The 19,059-nt window shown below is 38.6% G+C and overlaps 1 protein-coding gene across 1 annotated transcript in view; it reads left to right on the top strand.

The window, feature by feature from the left end:
- The window catches only part of LOC132401959 (cytochrome P450 4B1-like), a 77,946-nt gene extending 66,593 nt beyond the window's left edge, over positions 1-11,353 (top strand). Inside the window, exons 9-12 of the mRNA XM_059984339.1 lie at positions 301-434; positions 3,070-3,134; positions 6,693-6,775; positions 7,802-11,353. Of these exons, the coding sequence (XP_059840322.1) occupies positions 301-434; positions 3,070-3,134; positions 6,693-6,775; positions 7,802-7,994 (475 nt within the window). The 3' untranslated portion in view covers positions 7,995-11,353. The remainder of the gene's footprint in view (positions 1-300; positions 435-3,069; positions 3,135-6,692; positions 6,776-7,801) is intronic.
- The last annotated feature ends 7,706 nt before the right edge of the window (positions 11,354-19,059 follow it).

Here is a 19,059-nt window from a genome sequence, read left to right as displayed (position 1 = left end):
TTAAGCAGTCCTTGAGCAATGGCTGACAAAAATCGAACGTACCACTGTAGAAGTAGGAGGCGAAGAGCATTGAAACCACTCCATCCCTAATTCATTACTTCTAATTGAAAAATTCCTTTTGCTGGGACAGGACAAAGTAATGTGGCCTTAATTTCAATTTTGACCGGTAGCAATGCTTCTTGTTCAAGCGTATGTTGTAATCTCTGCATTAAACAGTGAACTTGCACCTTTCTACTCTTTGGAACTTCCATACAAGATTACCTGTGTTTTAATAAGTCACGTCTCTTTGTTGCTTGGCAGGGATATGCTCAGTAAGATGCCTTATATTACAATGTGCATTAAGGAATCTCTGCGTCTCTGCCCCCCTGTCCCAGGAATAGCCAGGAGGCTGAACAAACCACTCACATTCTTTGATGGGAGGACGGTGCCTGAAGGTTTCATTTAAAATTATTTTTTTATATAATATTAGAGAATTATTGTTAAGGTCTGGGTTTGTGCAATTCAAATTTGGGTTTTATATAGATTAGCTTTTCTCCCACATGATGTACTGAATCTAACATTGTGAAAAGAATGGATTGTAATCATGCCATTTGCTAGCATATGAATAGCTGTTTATTTAGTCAAAGTGATTAATGTCAACATTCATAATGTCTCTTTTAAAAGACTTAATAACTTTGAGTTTAACCATGTATGTTCAACCATTTTCACCTGGGTTGATTTTAAATGTTAACAGAGTCAAAGTCAGATTCGTGATCACTGACCGAGCCTATGGAATCTGTTGCTTTGTGGCAGCAGGACAGTGCAAGGTCACTGAGTTCCAATAAAAAAAACTAAATGCTACACAAGAGGAAAAGTGAGGTAATGTTCATCGATTCATGGACCATTCATAGATCTGATTTGCAGAGTAGAACAAGATGTTCCTAAAATACTGAGTGTGGATCTTCAGGGTTCTGTGCTTCCTCTCTGATGGTGGTCATGAGAACAGGGCATGTCCCGGGTAGCAAGGCTCCTTCACCAGATTTCTAAAATATTTATGCACTTGGTATAGCTGCAGCTACTTTTGAGTGTCTTAGCTTTATTCCTTCTTAAATCTGATAGCTTGTATAGCCAATAATATTGACCACCTGAGATACAGGAGTCATTTAATAGATCGGTACATTTAATTCAAAAATTATTTGTGAGCTTAACAGTGTCACTGCTTTCACTCTCCGTTGATTATGGTTGTTGGAGAAAGAAATGGTTGAACTTATTTTTCTATATGTTAGGTTTCAGGAAAAAAGGGTTAATTTTTTTTTGCATTGGCCAAATATCATGCCATTCCATTCTTTCGAAAGCACAGATGAAATGAAGGATAAATGCAGAGATGGACTGGCCACTTTGAATTTCTGTGGCCTTCTTACACAACAAATTATTGTTTTAATTGATTACTTCATTTACTTTTGAAAAATGAAGAAATTTCAAAGTGCTTTCTATTTTGACTATTTAACCCCTCGTTATTCACCTCCCTGAAGAAACTGAACAATTTGTATGCTGTCTGCCTGAGTACATCATGATAAATTAAATTTGTTTCGTTATGAGCTGTCTTTTTGCTGCTAACTGCAAAAATGAGTAATACACCCCATTCATTTAGTTCTTCACAAATTAGGCACATATTTACAGTTTCTAACTATTCATGGTCAATGTGGGGCTGGATCATTTGTTACTAGTACAACATTGGATTCCTACTAACATCTTAACTTGAGACCAATGTCCAAACTGTTCAGAGGGCTAAACACAGATAGCAATGAAGGAGTCATGGATCAGTACTTGACTGCATTCAGTTGTGCTGTTGAGCCATGCCCCAGCTCGATCAGTTCCCAAAATGTCAAGAATTAGGAGATACAAAACTATTCAAAAATTATTAAAATCTAATTAAACTTTTGTTTTCATGAAAAGGTATTAAAATACTTAGAATTAGAAAGGAGGCACTTTAAAACAAAGTTTCAATAAAATGAAAACTATTTACCTTAACCTTCACTGATATCTCTCTCTAATGAAGAAACTGCCACCAGTTGATTGACTGCAAGTTAGCATCAGAGGCAGTTATCAAGGATCTGGGGAACCTTCTGCATTCATGTGCACTCCCACTGAAGTTCTGCACCTGCTGACATTTATGAGGGGACATATGAACAGTTCTTTCTGGCTTTCTTTCATCTCTATGACTAATCTGAATCTTTTTTTTAAATGGACAGAGTGCAGCATAAATTGGTTTTCCTCAGCGTTCATGGAAAAATATCTTCCTGTATCATTTCAATACTTTAACAATGAAGACAGAAATGGAGTGCATTACTCTTGTCCATCGCTCCACTTGTTTTTTTTTAAAGTTTACTACAAGGAAAATGTGGTGTTATCTCTTGTTACCCATCAGATCTTGTTTGATCTATGATGTTGACAGTCAGTGCTCCCACTCAAAGTAATCCAAAGCCTCATGAACTCTTGTAAATTGGAGACAAATGTTCTTTCAGGACTAAAAGGTAATTTTGTCCTTCATGGCATTCTGATCTTGCTTACCGAACTGCAAATGCCAGTAATCTGATACAAAAATGTTCTCTCTACAACCAGAGGTCGTGGGTTAAGGGTGGAAGGTGAGAAGTTAAGGACAACATGAGGGAAACTTCTTCACTCAGAGCTTTGTGAAGGTGTGGAACGAGCTGCCAGTATTTCAATGTTTAAGAGACATTTAGATAGGTACATGAATGGTAGGGCTATGGTCCTGGTGAAGGTGGATGGGAGCAAACAGTTTAAATGTTTCAGCACGGTCTAGGCGGCCTAAGGGCCTGTTTCTGTTCTGTACTGTACTGCTCTATGACTCTAAAAACAGAACGTAGTGGAAACACTCTTTGTGGAAAGAGAAACAGAGCTATGTCTCACATTGAAGACCCTCTGACAGGGCTAGGAAAGAGACATGTCAGGGCTGTATTCATCTTGTGTGAAAAACAGGAAAATAATGTAAATAATGTAGAGTGTGTGTGCAGGACAGTTAATTTTTGTAGACTTGTAAAATTCTTAATATTCATTTGTATTTCATAGGTTGCTTGGTGGGTGTAAGCATCTACTGCATTCACAGGAACTCCATGATTTGGAGTAACCCAGAGGTAACGAGCTAGCCTGTTTCACGTGTAACAACAATATGCATACATTGCTTCTATACAGCATGTAGTGTCAGTCGTTTGAAAGAAATGCCACTGCATATATTGACATTGAGTTAACCTGCATTGAGGAAGTACAGTTTTGAATTTCAGTAAACCTCTTTTATATATGAATATTTTAACGAAAGATTAAGGCAACTAGGACATTTCAGTCTCCATCCCAGCACTAAGGTACAGTATCTCCTTATAACCTTGCTATTTGCAATTCATTACACATTTTTGATTGTATTATAATCTTCTAGCTGACTTGTTAACCAAGTTATACAAATGGCCTGTACAGCTCATACCCTCTGCAAATCTAGTCTCAAGGTTTCTGATATATGACTTTTGTCCTATCTAGCCCTACGCTCTTTTTATTTGCAACTTGAAACTAACTTGCTTTTCTCTCTTTCCCAATTCTGTTCAATGTGAAACATAACTCTGTTTCTCATCCGACAGATATCTCCTGACCTCCTGTGTTTCTTCAATTTTCTTTCCAGCATTAGCAATTTTTAAAAAATTTCCATATTCACTTTAACGTAGGTCATTTAAAAAGTGGCAGCAGACACCACCTGCATATGGGCACATTCAGAGGTCAAAGCTTACAGGTCGTCAGCAGTTTGTTTTCTGAGTAATGAGGGAATGAGCTTTATATTAAGCATATGAAAGTAAAGATCTTCCTCTCCCCCACTCTCCCTTTCTCAGAAGCCATCTTTCAGCAAAGGTAGACACATGGATGATGAAATTCATCACAACTTTGTGCACCAGCATTAAATTTGACTGTCCAAGGAAAAGAATATTTGAAGGTCAAAACCTCTAAGCCAGCACATATTTCGTTATCTATCAGGCAGTATTGATTCGCTGCCCTCTTTGCAATTTGAGATACCAGCTACATAGAGCAGGCAGCTCAAAGTACCGGAGAGGTACTACCGATGCTGTTTCTGCAAAACACTAAATCTATGGCAGGATAAACAAGCCAATGCTGGTGACCCCTCTTAGACGAGCAACCCCAGAATTTCAGCTGGAATTATAATTCTACTCATTCATTTCAAACAAGCATTTGACATTGATAAAGTGCTAACAAGCTCTCGAAACAGAAACCTTTTGTCAAGCTGCAGCACTGAAAGAGGTTACAATGTGAACAGAGGACAAGTACTAAAATATCCCAGAACAAAAAGAGGAATCCACACCAATTCATGGAAGTATTTAGTCCACACCCACTCAAAGTAGAGAAGTATTTAGCGTGGCAGTACTCAGCACCTCAAGCCCTCTTGCCAACATAAAATGCAGAAAGGTTGTGACACTTCCGAAGCTCCCCATTGTGTAACCTAGTCCCACCTGGGCAGTCTCTGGTTCCCATGTTAAGACAATAAGGAAATGGGCCATTTGTCTTTCGAATCTGCTCTGCCATTCCATCATGGTTGGTTGGTTATCCCTCTCAACCCCACTCTCCTGCCTTCTCCCCATAACCTTTGACGACCTTATTTATCAACTTTCTTTTTAAATACACCCAATGACTTGGACTCCATAGCCATATGGGGCAATGATTCCACAGATTTATCACTCTCTGGCTAAAGAAATTCCTCCTCACCTCTGTTCTAAAGGGACACCCTTGTATTCTGAGGCTGTTCCCTCTGGTCCTAGACTCCACCACTATAGGAATCATCCTCTCCACTTCCACTCTAGGCCTTTCAATATTCAATAAGCTTCAATGAGTTCCCTGCCCCCCCCCACCCCCATTCTTCTAAACTTCAGCAAGTACAGGCCCAGAGCCATCAAAGCCTCCAGAATAACCCTTCTAGGAAGCCCCAGAGCCTCCTAGAATAACCCTTTCATTCTCAGGGTCATTCTCGTGAACATCCTGTGGACCCTCTCCAACGCTAGGACATCCTTTCCTTGCTAAGGGGCACTAGTGCAGTCTGACCAATGCCTTATAAAGCCTCCTCAACCGGCTGTGGACTTCTTTTTAGAATGGAAGCATCCTCAATCTCTAAGAGGAATATTTAAAGGCCAGAGGATAATCAATACAGCTGTCCAGATTTTTTTTGATGTAGCATTTTGGTAGAAGACAGAGTGTTGTCCAAGGAAGAATGTTCATATTGAGTGCTCTGTATTAAAGTAGATGTAGCTTGCATCTTATACAGCAGATGGGATTCCCTAGCCTTTTGCAACATAAATCATATACAGGCATTTCAAAGAGGTCTTCTTCTGTCCACCCACTTTCCATCTAAATCTTTCTTTCTACTGTCTAACAGGGCCTTAATTTTACCCTATTCCCTGCCTTTTTTTTTATCTTGAATTCACACCTTTTTACCCTGTGTTCCTCCTCCCCACCACTCCATCCACTTCTCCAGCAACAATTCTCTCTTGGCCTTTGTGTATTTTAAGCTGTTTTTGAATTGAATTGCTTTATTTCTTACATACTTCACATACATGAGGAGTAAAAATCTTTACATCTCTGTCTAAGTGCCCAATGTGCAATTTATAGTCACGTATAATAAATAGTATGTACAACAGGATAGTTAATATAACATAGAAATACAATTATACAATCATAAGTTAATCAGTCTGATGGCCTGGTGGAAGAAGCTGTCTCAGAGCCTGTTGGTCCTGACTTTTATGCTGTGGTACAATTTCCCAGATGGTAGCCGCTGGAACAGTTTGTGGTTGGGGTGACTCGGGTCCCCAATGATCCTTCAGGCCCTTTTTCCACACCTGTCTCTGTATATGTGGGAAGCTCACACCTACAGATGCATTGGGCTGTCCACAGCACTCTTAGCAGAGTCCTGTGACTGAGGAAAGTACAGTTCCCATAGCAGGCAATGATGCAGCCAGTCAGAATGCTCTCAATAGTGCCGCTATAGAAAGTTATTAGAATTTGGGTTAGCCTGTCTCCATTCCTGGGTAGTCCATAATCAGCTCCTTTGTTTTTGCAACATTGAGGGCTCTTTCGGGAATTAAAATGGAGAACAGTCTTAGTTCCAAGACTTCAGTTTATTTTAGAGTACAAACAAACATACAAGTAATATACAAACTAAATAAGGCACTGAACAATGATGCTAACAGGGAAATTAATGCAAAGGGATGTAAGACAATGTAATAAAGATGGCACTTCTAAACAATCTATCACTTTCATAATAAGATAAAGAAAATTCCTTAGATAGTGAAGAATTAATTAATAGGCTACATAATGGAAACAATTGCATAATGTGGGAGTACTTAGCCAATGAAAAATGGGAAAGGTGATAAACCATTTGTTTAGCTGCTGTACCACTTTCTGCCAGTGAGTGTGAAAAATACGTGTTTGTTAAAAAGTACAAATCATAAAACACAATTAAAAAAACAGTGGTTTCCAACAAGTGTATTATAACTGTGTAGTACTAAAGTAAGTATTGGTTTTTCAGTCAGCATTGATAGGGAAAGCTCTTGAGATTTGGTTACCTAGCAACAGGCAGTGGATTCTGTATAATTCTAATCTCAAAGAAGAACCAAGTCTGAACATTATGTTGTTTTATTCTTTTGTAGGTATTTGATCCGTTAAGATTCTCTCCTGAAAATTCAGCACACAGACACTCCCATGCTTTTATACCTTTCTCTGCTGGATCAAGGTAGCAAAGTATTTGTCATCTTGCCACAATTGACATCTGATTGTTAATTTGGAGTTATTTTGAGCAAATAACTTTCCATGAATATGCAGTTTTTTTTAATAGAAGTAGTTCCCATTCACAGACGTAGTTAAGTATCTTTTGCCAATGTGGACTGACGATTTGATACTGGGAACTAAATACATAGCTGAAATCTTCAAGGTGAAATGAAATGGCCATGTATTGTAACATAAGATTCATTGTTTAAAATTGCACAGCTTGCTAAATAGTTGCATAGCCAATATTGCATTTCAGTGTTACTGAATGGAGACCTGGGCAGTTGTTTTGTCATTCCCACCTGTGATTTATATTGCTTGATTTTTGGTTCTTTTTCTTTAAATCACAGATTGCTGCAATTTCTCCATTCCAGATATGACTGTGGCTAGGGAACAAGTAATGAACAGTGTGTTTATAAAACTTGCTTCTGTTGTTACCTTTGTGACTGATGTTTCTAGAACTTTCTTATTTTAATTCTTAATAATTTGCTGCATTTTCTACCAAGTTGTAGAGGTCTTTAGCAATTCTAAGACAGATGGGATATCTTATGGTTCAAATTCTTCTTAAGAAATTAGACCTGAAATTTTAGGAGCTGTTTGTGTGATGTGTTTAGATTATTTTCCATTCAGAATACAGATTGCAGTGGTCCATAATTATTTTTTTCTGGCTCCCCAACTCATTCCCAGCCTTGTTCCTGCTTTTTATGTTGGTGAGATGTAACTTAGAGTTGAGAGATACTTTCTCTTATGCTCCAGGGACATACTCACTACTTGCTTAGCTTCAGAAAGGAGCATCTCCATTTTGAACAGATCAGTTTACACAAATGCCTTTTTTCAAATTGATGGTTTGAAAGAGTAAACTCCAAGAACAAGGGAAGAATAATATGTACATTAAGTACCTTGGCTAACTGTTTTCTATTTAAATAAAATATATTTCTGATTAAATAAAATTCTCATGGAGTTTGACTCAAAACTTATTTCATTTCATTTACAGGAACTGTATTGGTCAGCAGTTTGCCATGAATGAGATGAAGGTGACCATTGCTTTGATCCTTAGTCGATTTGAGCTGGAAGTTGATGCCTCAAAGCCACCAATGAAAATACCCCAGCTAGTCCTCAGGTCCAAAAATGGAATACATCTAAAACTTAAAAAAATCAAATCAAGTACTGATGAAAGAAAAATTTAATTCTGAAAAAAATTTAAAAAGTGGTCATTTCAATTTCAGGCAAATCAATCTATAAGACAAGCAATTCAAGAAATAATTATAGGATAGTAAGGAATATTTTCAAGAACTTGCATGTGTGTGCTAAAGCTGTTCATTACTTGTGTTATTGCTGGAATGTCATGAAACATGTCAGATAATGCAGAACACCTAGTTGTGCCACATCCTGACCTAAAATTCTATTACTGTTCCTTCATCTTGGAACTCCTTATAGGAGTACTGTTCCTCAAGGTATGTACAATCTCTCCTTCCTCAGCCCATCATTCAGTTATTAGAAAAGTTCATACTGTGGCAGAAAATGGCAGATTGCCTGTTGGAAATCAGTAAAAGGTAATTGTGCCAGCTTACAAAAGCTCTCTCAAATGAAACTCAGCATCGTCTCAACTTAACTTATAATGTTATTCATCATATAGGAATATAAACATCTCTAACCTGATGCAGTATCAAACTTGGATTTATCATTAGTTAAAAGAGTAAAGCTTTGTGACTATCTCAAATTTACATGAATTTGAATCCAGACATCCCACCTCTCCCGGAAGTTCCAGGAGTGTCCCGCATATTGATAGCGGCTCCCTGACACCTGCAAATTATATACAATATCCCGGAAATCGATTTTTTTTTGAGAGAGAGAGTGAGCCATGGCAGAGTGTTCAAAAAAAAGAAAATATAAAATGTACTTCACCCCAGACTACACTAAAGTGTACTCCTGCCTAATAGGGGTCAAAAATAATGACAGTGTTGCTCACTGCACTGTTTGCAACAGTGACTTTTTTATTGCCCATGGTGAGTTAAAATGTAAAAGGCATGTTGAGGTGAGTTTAACAGGTGTCATTTGTTCATTAGCATAGCTAACGTTATTTAAACTAGCTAGCTAGCTGCTAAGGAACTACTCTGCTGCAGACATCCCACCTCTCCCGGGAATCTCCCTGAAATTGATGGTGCTACCTCCCTGAAATTAGTTTTTGCAGGGTGGGATGTCTGTGAACCAGTTGGTAAAATATTTGCTAATATATTATTTCACTATTGAAGATTCCATCATGGCTGTTACAATCACCATGTAGATAACTTATTTGAGAAAATCATTCTGTCATTGCTTATAACTAGTATTTCAGCCACTAGATGGAACTTCATTAGGTTCACATAACCATTTCTACACTATCACTAATAAATTCCAAACAAAGTCTCTCTGTTCTGCCTTTCCATGAGCAGTCCTACAGTGAACAGACTAGTAAATGAATAAATATTTTCAGAGCAAATGTATTATGTTTGTACAATAATATAAAAAACAATAAGTGAATCTTGCTGCACTTGACAATTTGTGGAACAAAAGTAATTGAGGTATTGCTGGAACTTTAAGAAATACCATGTGTAATTTGGAGACACAAGAGATTGCAATGCTGGAATTCAGAGCAACGAACAACCTGCTGAAGGAACTCAATGGGCTGAGCAGTATCTTTGGGAGAAAATAAGTTGCTGATGTTTCAGATTGAAATCCTGCATCAGGACTGTACAACGAAGGTTTTTGACTGATCGATGCTGTTCAACCTGCTGACTTCCTCCAGCAGATTGTTTGTTGTGTGTAACTTGAATGCCTTCTCTCTGGTTCGGCATCGGAGCATCGTACAAGTAGAAGAGCCAAATCCGTCTAAAACAGCAGCTGCTAGAAAATAATAATAGCCTGAAAGCCAGGCCAGCAGCAGATGTTGAGTGACTGAATGCACTAGTTGGTAAATTCTCCGGTGAAGAATGTTATATAAAAAGCAGCTGCAAAACAAGGAATACTGCTGAGTATTGGTTTGTTTAAAATGTAAAAATACATTTTATTTCAATTGATTGATATCAGCTAAAACAAGAAATTTTTGATAGATATCATGATATTTGAAATATTTCATTTCTTCTAATCAGTATTTTAGTTATTTGAAAATTTTTAGGAGCAATTTTATAGAGTTAAAATATTTTTCAGGCCCTCTGTCAATATTTTAGACATTATTGCAAATTATACAGAACATAGAAGCACAGTAAAAAGCCCTTTGGCCCAAGATGTTGTAGCCAACATAATGCCATTTTAAGCTGCATACCTCCCTGCATGTCATCCATATTTCTCAGTTCCCTGTATATATCTTAATGCCTTTTAAAGATTGCTTTTGTATCTGCTTTCAACACTTGCAGCACATTCCAGGTATTTACAACTCTGTGTGCACAAAAAGTGCCACATAAATGTTATTTAAACTTACCCCCTCTCACCTTAAAGCTATGCACTCTTGTATTTGGCATCTCCACCATCTATCAAGTCATCCCTCAGCTTCCAATGCCAATAGTCTTAAATTTTAGATCAGATATTTTAATATTTTTGAAATTACCTATGTTTGTTGGGTAATGTACAAATATTCTTAAGAATGAAAATTGGTACTCCTAGGTATACAATGCCAATGTAATTCTGTTGGTATTGAAACAGGAGAATCCAGAAATTGTGCTAATAGTCAGATAATGTTAAAACATGATCCTAGCTATCAGGAGTGCTAAAAGGTCTCAAAGCTGAAAATTTCTTCATATCTGCTTGGGGTTGGCTATATAATCAATGCACTCTGGACTCAATTAAGATACAGATCTTTGTCCTGGCCCAGACCTTGTCTGGAATTGAAAACATAGTTTGTAGAACTGAAGCAGATTTATTTGCCAAGCTGCGATGGTGTTACTTCATGCACTTAGTTACAATTAATTTTGCCATTTTTTTCTCTCCCTTCTGGAGAGTAGCCATGCTGTTCCCAGTGTAGTTCAGGTATCTAGCTGAATTCATTCAACACCTATCCTTATTTATCCTGAATATCCCAAATAGTGTATTAACACAGATTCCTGTTGGTCACATCTCGTGCCTAAAATGAGAGGATTTGTTCTGAGCTCCACCTACAACTTCCTGATGACAGAGTCCTTATGATGATCAGTGATTGTAAAGCAGGAGTTTTGATCCTACATTCACCCTGTGCATTTTAAGAGTTAGAGATATCCCACCAGCATAGTTCTTTTGTTTTAATGTTCCTTTGGCAGAAAATATAGGCCATGAAAAACGGACTGTCGGCAGAGGAACAGTGGAAATAGTGGTAAGTTGACAGGAGAGGCAGCTTGAAAACTGACAATAAGATTGTTTATGTAGAGTTGTTTAATAATGATATCCAAAAATCAAGGCTTTTTCTAAAATTAATGTTGCTTGTACTTAAAATGTGAACTTTGTATTTTAACTATGCTTACATTTTATGTATGACCGTAACTACTGTTTTTAATTTCTTTAATGAATACTTTAAAAATAAAATACTGAACTTTGTGTATTATAATCTGATGAAAAGTCAGTCTGTCTTGGAATTAATCTAACAGTTTCAGAGAAAGGGTCTGGCTTCTGCCAGAAGCTAAGTTGTCTGGGTAGCATAAAAGAGAAAGAACAAGTCTATCAAAGAGCCATAGAGGTTTTTGCTTCAAATTAAGCTTAATGGGACTTGTATTTTTTTTTAATTAATAAGGCACCCAGTTTGTTAGGTGTTTGCATATTGTGATACTGAGGTTACAACTGATACTAATTTAAAAATCTTCCAAGACAAGAAAAATATGAAAATGGCATCAAAATAACCATAATGCAGCAGAGAAGGATCCAGCATTCAGCAAATTGCAACAGAATCAAAATAGTTATGTGATATATGTTCAGGTTGGCAATAACTTTGAGCTAAAAATAAGATACAGAAATACTTTCTTATCAAGCAGCAAAGTTAAATAGGAAAGCATCTCTGCTAAATTTTGTAGAACAGCAAATGGAAAAGGGACCAGATAGGCCATGAATTATAGAATGCTGAAGAAAAACAGAGAGAAATAATAAGATCTTACCATGTTAACAAAGCTTCCTTGGTTGTGGAACCTGTCCCATCTAATTCCAAAAGAGTTCATTATAAATCTACCGAAGGTCCAGAGGTTCACAACCTCTCGTTTTAATTGCTAGAATGCACTTCGGCTTCCTTCACAGTGGTCACTACCAAAAAGGGCTTAAGTTTCATAAACAATGAGGAATTGGCAAAAGTTCACTCACAGTGGGTAGTTTATTGGAGATTCACAGAAGAACAGCTTGCAAGTTTCATAATAACAACAACAGAGGATTATAAAGTGACTTTATAAGTTGGACAGATTTTGAGAGATCTCTTGGATTTTACCTTATGTGCACATTGATATGCAAGTTCTTGTGCACTGTTACTACCTCAACCAAAAGACAAATATTCTACTCAATGAAAGTCACAAACAAGCTGCACAAGCACTAATGGCTTGGTAAGTTAATAGCTAGTTCAATAACATGTGATGCAATTCATATCTACATAGCTCCCGTTCATCTGATCCACCTATGAATAGCTTAAGTACATATGACTTTTGGAGAATCGGGCTTCTTTTAAGAAACCATAACTTGTGTTATGTATTGTAAGACCATAAGGCATAGGAGCAGAATTATGCTGTTCAGTCCACCGAGTCTACTGAACCATACCATCATGGCTGATTTATCCCTCTCAACCCCAAACTTCTGCCTTCTCCCTGTAATCTTTGATGCCCTGACAAATTAAGAGCTATCAACCTCTGCTTCAAATACACCTAATGACTGGTTTCCACAGCTGTTTGTGGCAATGAATTCCATAGATTCACTGCCCTCTAGCTAAAGAAATTCCTCCTCATCTCTGTTCTAAATGGATGTTCCTCTATTCTCAGCCTGTGCCCTCTGGTCCTAGACTCACAAACTATAGGAAATGTCCTCTCCATTTCCACTTTTTGGGCCTTTCAATATTCAATAGGTTTTAAAGAGATCCCATCTTATTCTTCTAAATTCCAGCAAGTACAGGCCCAGAGCCATCAAAAACATCTCATATGTCAACCCTTACATTTCCAGAATCATTCTCATGAACTTCTTCTGGACCCTCTCCAACGCCAGCATATCTTTTCTTAGATAAGTGGTCCAAGACTGCTTACAATACACCACCTGTGGTCTGATGAATACCTTATAAAGCCTCAGCATTACATTGCAGCTTTTATATTGTAGTCCTTTCGAAATTGCATTTGCCTTACTTATCACTGACTCAACCTGCAAGTTCTTCTTTAGGGAATCCTGCATGAGGGCTCACAAATCCCTTTGCACCTCTGATTTTTGAATTTTCTCCCTGTTTAGAAAATAGTCTATGCCTTCAGTTCTTCTATCAAAGTGCATGACCTCTCTACACTATATTCCATCTGCCTCTTCTTTGATCATTCTTCCAATCTGTCTTAACTCCTTCTGCAGCCTCCTTATACCCCATAACCTCATCCATAATAATGGATTCCACCATTTTCCTAACCACTGAAGTCAGGCTAACTGGCCTATAATTTCCTCTTTTCTGCCTCCCTCCCTTCTTAAAGGGTGGAGTGACATTTGCAACTTTCCAGTACCAGGAACCATTCCAGAATCTAGCAATTCTTAAAAGATCACAGAAGCCTCCACAATCTCTTCAGCTGTCTCTTTAAGAACCCTCATTATCCAGGTGACTTAACTACCTTCAGACATTTCAGCTGCCCAAGCACCTTCTCCTTAGAAATGACAACTGCATTCACTTCTGCTCCCTGATACTCTTGATTTTCTGACATACTACTAGTGCCTTCCACTGTGGAGACTGATGCAAACTACTCATTAGGTTCAGTCACCATTTCTTTGTCCCCTATTACTACCTCTCCAATGTCATTTTCCACTGGTCCAATATATACTCTTTATATATCTGAAAAATATTGGTATCCTCTTTTATATTTAAGCTTGTCTTCCTATTTCATTTTTTTTTAGTTCCGTATAGCTTTTTTACGCCTTCTATTGTTTTTTTAAAAGCTCTCCAATCCTCTAACTTCTTACTCATTTTTGCTATATTATATGCCCCCTCTTTTGCTCTTATGCTGTCTTTGACTTCATTTGGCAGCCACAGTTGAATCATCCTCCATTTAGAATACCTTTTCATTTTTGGGATGCATGTATCCTGCACCTTCTGATTTGTTCCCAGAAACCCGAGCCAGTCTGCCATCATCCCTGCTAGTGTCTCCTTCTAATTAATATTGGCCAGCTCCTCTCTCATGCCTCTGAAATTCCCTTTTCTCCACTGTAATGCTGATGCATTCAACATTAGCTTCTTCTTTTCAAATTATAATCTCTGCCTCCCAAGGGTTCCTTTACCTTGAGCTCCCTAATCAAATCTGGTTTATTATATAACAATCAATCCAGAATTGCCTTTCCCCTAGTGTGCTCAACCACAAGCTGCTCTAAAAAGGCATCTCATAGGCATTCTATAAATTTGCTCACTTGGGATCCAGCTCCAACCTGATTTTTCCAATCTACCTGAATACTGAAATGCCCAACAACTGCCTTTTAACGTGACTTTTCTATTTGCCATTGAAATTTGTAGTCTGCATCCTGCCTACTGTATATAACTTTCATTAGAGACGTTTTTAAATTTGCAGGTTCCTAACTCTACCCATAAGAATTCTACATCTTCCAATTGAATGTTACCCCTTTCTAAGGAGTTGATTTAACATTTTACCAACAGAGGCATGCCACCCCTTTTGCTGACCTGCCTGTCCTTTTTGATGAAATATGTATCCTTGGATGTTAAGTTCCCAACTGTGATCTTCTTTCAGCCACAACTCAGTAATGCCTTCAATTTCATACCAACCAATCTCTAATAGCACTGCAAGGTCATCTACCTTATTCTGTATACTGTGTGAATTCAAATATAACACTTTGCTTCTAGGATGATATATCTTTGTTTCAGATAAATGGAAACGTTGAATATACACTAAAATATGTTGATGGTATCTCAGAACTCGGAAAGATGCAGGACATTGATTTGCATGGCCCAAAGATTGCTTCTGTCCGCTGCATATTTTAGGGCACCAAGTCATAGAGTTGAACCAACAGGGCCACCTAAGGGAGAAAGGAAACAGGCCGAAAAGGTGCAAAGACTTTTGAGAAACAACATTTACATATCTGCTGAAGAAGTTATGTGGGCTTTGTCAGCACTTGTCTGAGAAGCTGTCACTCTCTGGAAATTTTGAATTCTCACATGCCTGTGGACCATCTGCTCTGCCTGACAAAATATCACTGGCACTTCCTAGCTGTGCATTGCATTGTGGTCCATGTGGATATTAAGCTCTTGCAGTGGCAGTGACTCCATTTGATTCCAAGGAGGGAAAGCATAGTAAGCAACACAAGTAATTTACATGTTTTTAACTTTGATTGAATTTGGATGTATTTAATAGTTATAAGCATTTTCTATTTATTTAATCTTTTCATTTTCCTTTATTTTTAAACTTACTTTTCAACTGTGTGATTATTTTCAAACATCATTAAATGTTAGAGCCAACAACACCCAGGAAGTGACTGCCCTGGATAGGGGCACACATCACCTAGGAGTATGGTGGTGAGTATCAGAGGAAACTCTGGATTTTTTCCTTTACCAACCGAAGACCATAAGACATAGGAGCAGAATTAGGCCATCTGGCCCATCGAGTCTGCTCAATGCTTGATGCCATGTCCAATCAAGAATGTATCAATCTCTGCCTTAAATACACCCAACAGCCTCCACAGCTGCATGTGGCAAAAAATCCCACAAATTCACCACCTTTTGACTAAAGGAATTTCTCCACAACTCTGTTTTGAAAGGCGCCCTTCTATCCTGAGGCTGTGCCCCCTTGCCCTTGACTCCCCCACCAAGGGGAAACATACTTTCCACATCTACTCTGTCTAGGCCTTTCAACATTCAAAAGGTTTCAATGAGACCCCCCCTCATCCTTCTGAATTCCAGCGAGTACAGACTCAGAGCTATCAAGCGTTCCTCGTATGATAACCCTTTCATTCCTGGAATCATCCTTGTAAACCTTCCGTAGACCCTCTCCAATGCCAGCACATCTTTTCTAAGATGAGAGGCCCAATATTAATGAGAGAACAACATTACAATGATTAGCAGACAATGTTCTTAAGAAAACCCAGAGTGATGACTTAACCTTCCTCATCACTTCCATTCTCTGCCATGTTTCAGCTTTCTTACATAGCAAGTCCTTTCAGATTTCATGTGAAAATTGATTATTTGTCTCCCTTAATGTAATATGCACTTCATTCCCTGGGTTTGGGGATCGATAGCTGGATGAAGGGTAGGCAAACTACATTCTGGCCCCAGGATCTTGACTTTCTGAACCAACCTGGGTCAGAACAAACAGGATTGCACTAAAATAGTGCTCTGGACCTGTTGGAAGTAGGCTCCCGTGTCCTTTCTGCCAGAAGGAATGAAGTTTTTAAAAGGCCTACTATTGTTTGAGTATCTGTAATGTTGCTACACTGGTTCCCTATCGTGGGTGGAGTTCTACATTCTATAGCTGCTGATGGTGAAATTCTGTGACACCCTGTATCCTGGGAAAAACACCCAAAGTGCAATGAATATATTGACATCTTACTGCCTTCACTTCCTCTCTATTCATGATTATCACTTACTTTGCACTACATCAGCCCCTCCCTGCCCACCCCACTGTTGATACCACATGGAGTAACCTTGTCCACACTGCTGCTCAGTAGCATGACAAATCCCATAAAAAAGAAGGGTCAAGAGAAATGGCAAGGTTGAGTTGAAACCTGTAGTTCATCAAAGGACAGCATAAGACGTGAGGCATAAGACATAGGAGGGGAATTAGGTCATTTAGCCCATTGAGTCTGCTCTGCCATTCAATCATAGCTGATACTTTATTCTCATTTTCAGCCTTACCCCCCACCCTTCTCCCTATAACCTTTGATGCCATGGCCAATCAAGCTATCAATCTCTGCTTTAAATACCCCTAACAACCTGGCCTCCACAGCTGCCTATGGTAAGAAATTCCACAACTTCACCACCCTCTAGCTAAAGAGATTCCTCCACATCTCTGTTTTAAATGGACATTCCCTATTCTGAGACTGAGCCCTCTTGTCCTACACTTTCCCACCATGGGAAACATCCTCTCCACATCTACTCTGTCTAGAGTTTCAACATTTGAAAGGTTTCAATGAGATCCCCTGTCATCTCTAAATTCCAGTTACTATAGGTCCAGAGTCATCAAACGTTCCTTATATGATAACCTTTCATTCCTGGAATAGTCCTTCTTAACCACCTCTGAACCTTCTCCAATGCCAGCACGTCTTTTCATAGATAAGGATCCTAAAACTATTCACAATATTCAAGGTGAGGCCTCACCTGTGCCTTATAAAGCCTCAGTATCACATCCCTGCTCTTGTATTCTAGACTCTTGAAATGAATGTTAACATTGCATTTGCCTTCCTCACCACCAACTCAACCTGCAAGTTAACCTTCTGAGTGTTCTGCACAAGACTCCCAAGTCCCTTTGTATCTCAGATTTTTGGATTTTCTTGCTGTTTAGAAAAAAGTCTGCGGTTATTTCTTCTACCAAGGTGCATAACCATGCATTTTCCAACATTGTATTTTATTTGCCACTTTCTTGTATGTTCCCCCAATCTGTCCAAGTCCTTCTGCAACCCTCCTGCTTCCTCAACACTACCTGCCCCTCCACCAATCTTTGGATCATCTGCAAACTTGGCAACACAGCCATCTATCCCATCATCTAAATCATTAATATGCAGCATAAAAAGAAGTGGTCCCAACACCAATTGCTGCGGAATACCACTACTCACTGGCAGCCAACCAGAAAAGAATCCTTTTATTCACACTTGCTACCTCCTACCAATCAGCCAATGATCTAACCACACCAGTAACTTTCCTGTAATACCATGGGCTCTTAGCCTGGTAAGCAGCCTCATGTGTGGTGCCTCGTTAAAGGCCTTCTGAAAATCCAAATATACAACATCCATTGCATCTCCTTTATCTATTGTACTTAAATTCTCTTCAAGAAATTCCAACAGGTTTGCCAGGCAAACTTTTCCCTTAAGGAAACCATGCTGACTTTGTCCTACTTTGTCCTGTGTCACCAAGTACTCCATAACTCATTCTTAACAATTGACTCCAATATCTTTCCAACCACTGAGGTCAGGCTAACTGGTCTATAATTTTCTTTCTGCTGCCTTCCTCCTTTCTTAAAGAAGTGGAGTGACATTTTCAATTTTCCAGTCCTCCAGAACCATGCCAGAGTCCAATGATTTTTGAAAGATCATTACTAATGCCACCACAATCTCTACTGCTACCTCTTTCAGAACCCTGGTGTGTAGCTTAGCTCGTCTGGGTGACTTATGTACCCTTAAGTCTTACACCTTTTGAGCACCTTCTCCCTTGTAATACTAATTGCACTCACTTCTCTTCCCTCACACCCTTCAACACCTGACACACTACCAGTGTCTTCCACAGTGAAAACTGATGCAAAATATTCATTTAGTTCATTTGCCATCTCCTTGTCCCCTGAGATTATTTCTCCAGCCTTATTTTCTAGTGGTCCTACATCCACTCACATCTCTCTTTTATTTTTACATGCTTGAAAAAGCTTTTTCTATCTACCTTGACATTGCTTGTTAGCTTGATTTCTTCTTTCATCTTTTCCCTCCTAATGATGCTTTTAGTTGCTTTCTATAGGGTTTTAAAAGCTTCCTAATCCTCTGTCTTCCTGGTAATTTTTGCTTTGTTGTATGCCCTCTTTTTTTGCTTTTACAGTAGCTTTGACTTCCCTTATCAGCCACAGTTGTACTATTTTGCCATTTTGTGTTTAGAATACATCTATCTTGCACCTTCCTCATTTTTCCCAGAAACTCACACCATTGCTGCTCTGCTGTCATCCCTGCCAGCAGCTCCTTCCAATTTACTTTGGCCAACTCCTCTCACATACCACTGTAATTTCCCTCACTCCACTGAAATACTGCTACATCAGACATTCCTTTCTCCCTATCCCTAATTGCCTCCAGTTCATTACATAACACCCAATCCAGTATAGCTGATCCCCTAATAGGCTCAATGACAAACTGCTCTAAAAAGCCATCTCATAGGCATTCAACAAATGCATTTTTGAGCAACAT

The sequence above is a fragment of the Hypanus sabinus genome, chromosome 11 (assembly GCF_030144855.1).
Source record: "Hypanus sabinus isolate sHypSab1 chromosome 11, sHypSab1.hap1, whole genome shotgun sequence".
Lineage (NCBI taxonomy): Eukaryota > Metazoa > Chordata > Chondrichthyes > Myliobatiformes > Dasyatidae > Hypanus > Hypanus sabinus.
This window is presented reverse-complemented; position numbering and strand designations above follow the sequence as displayed.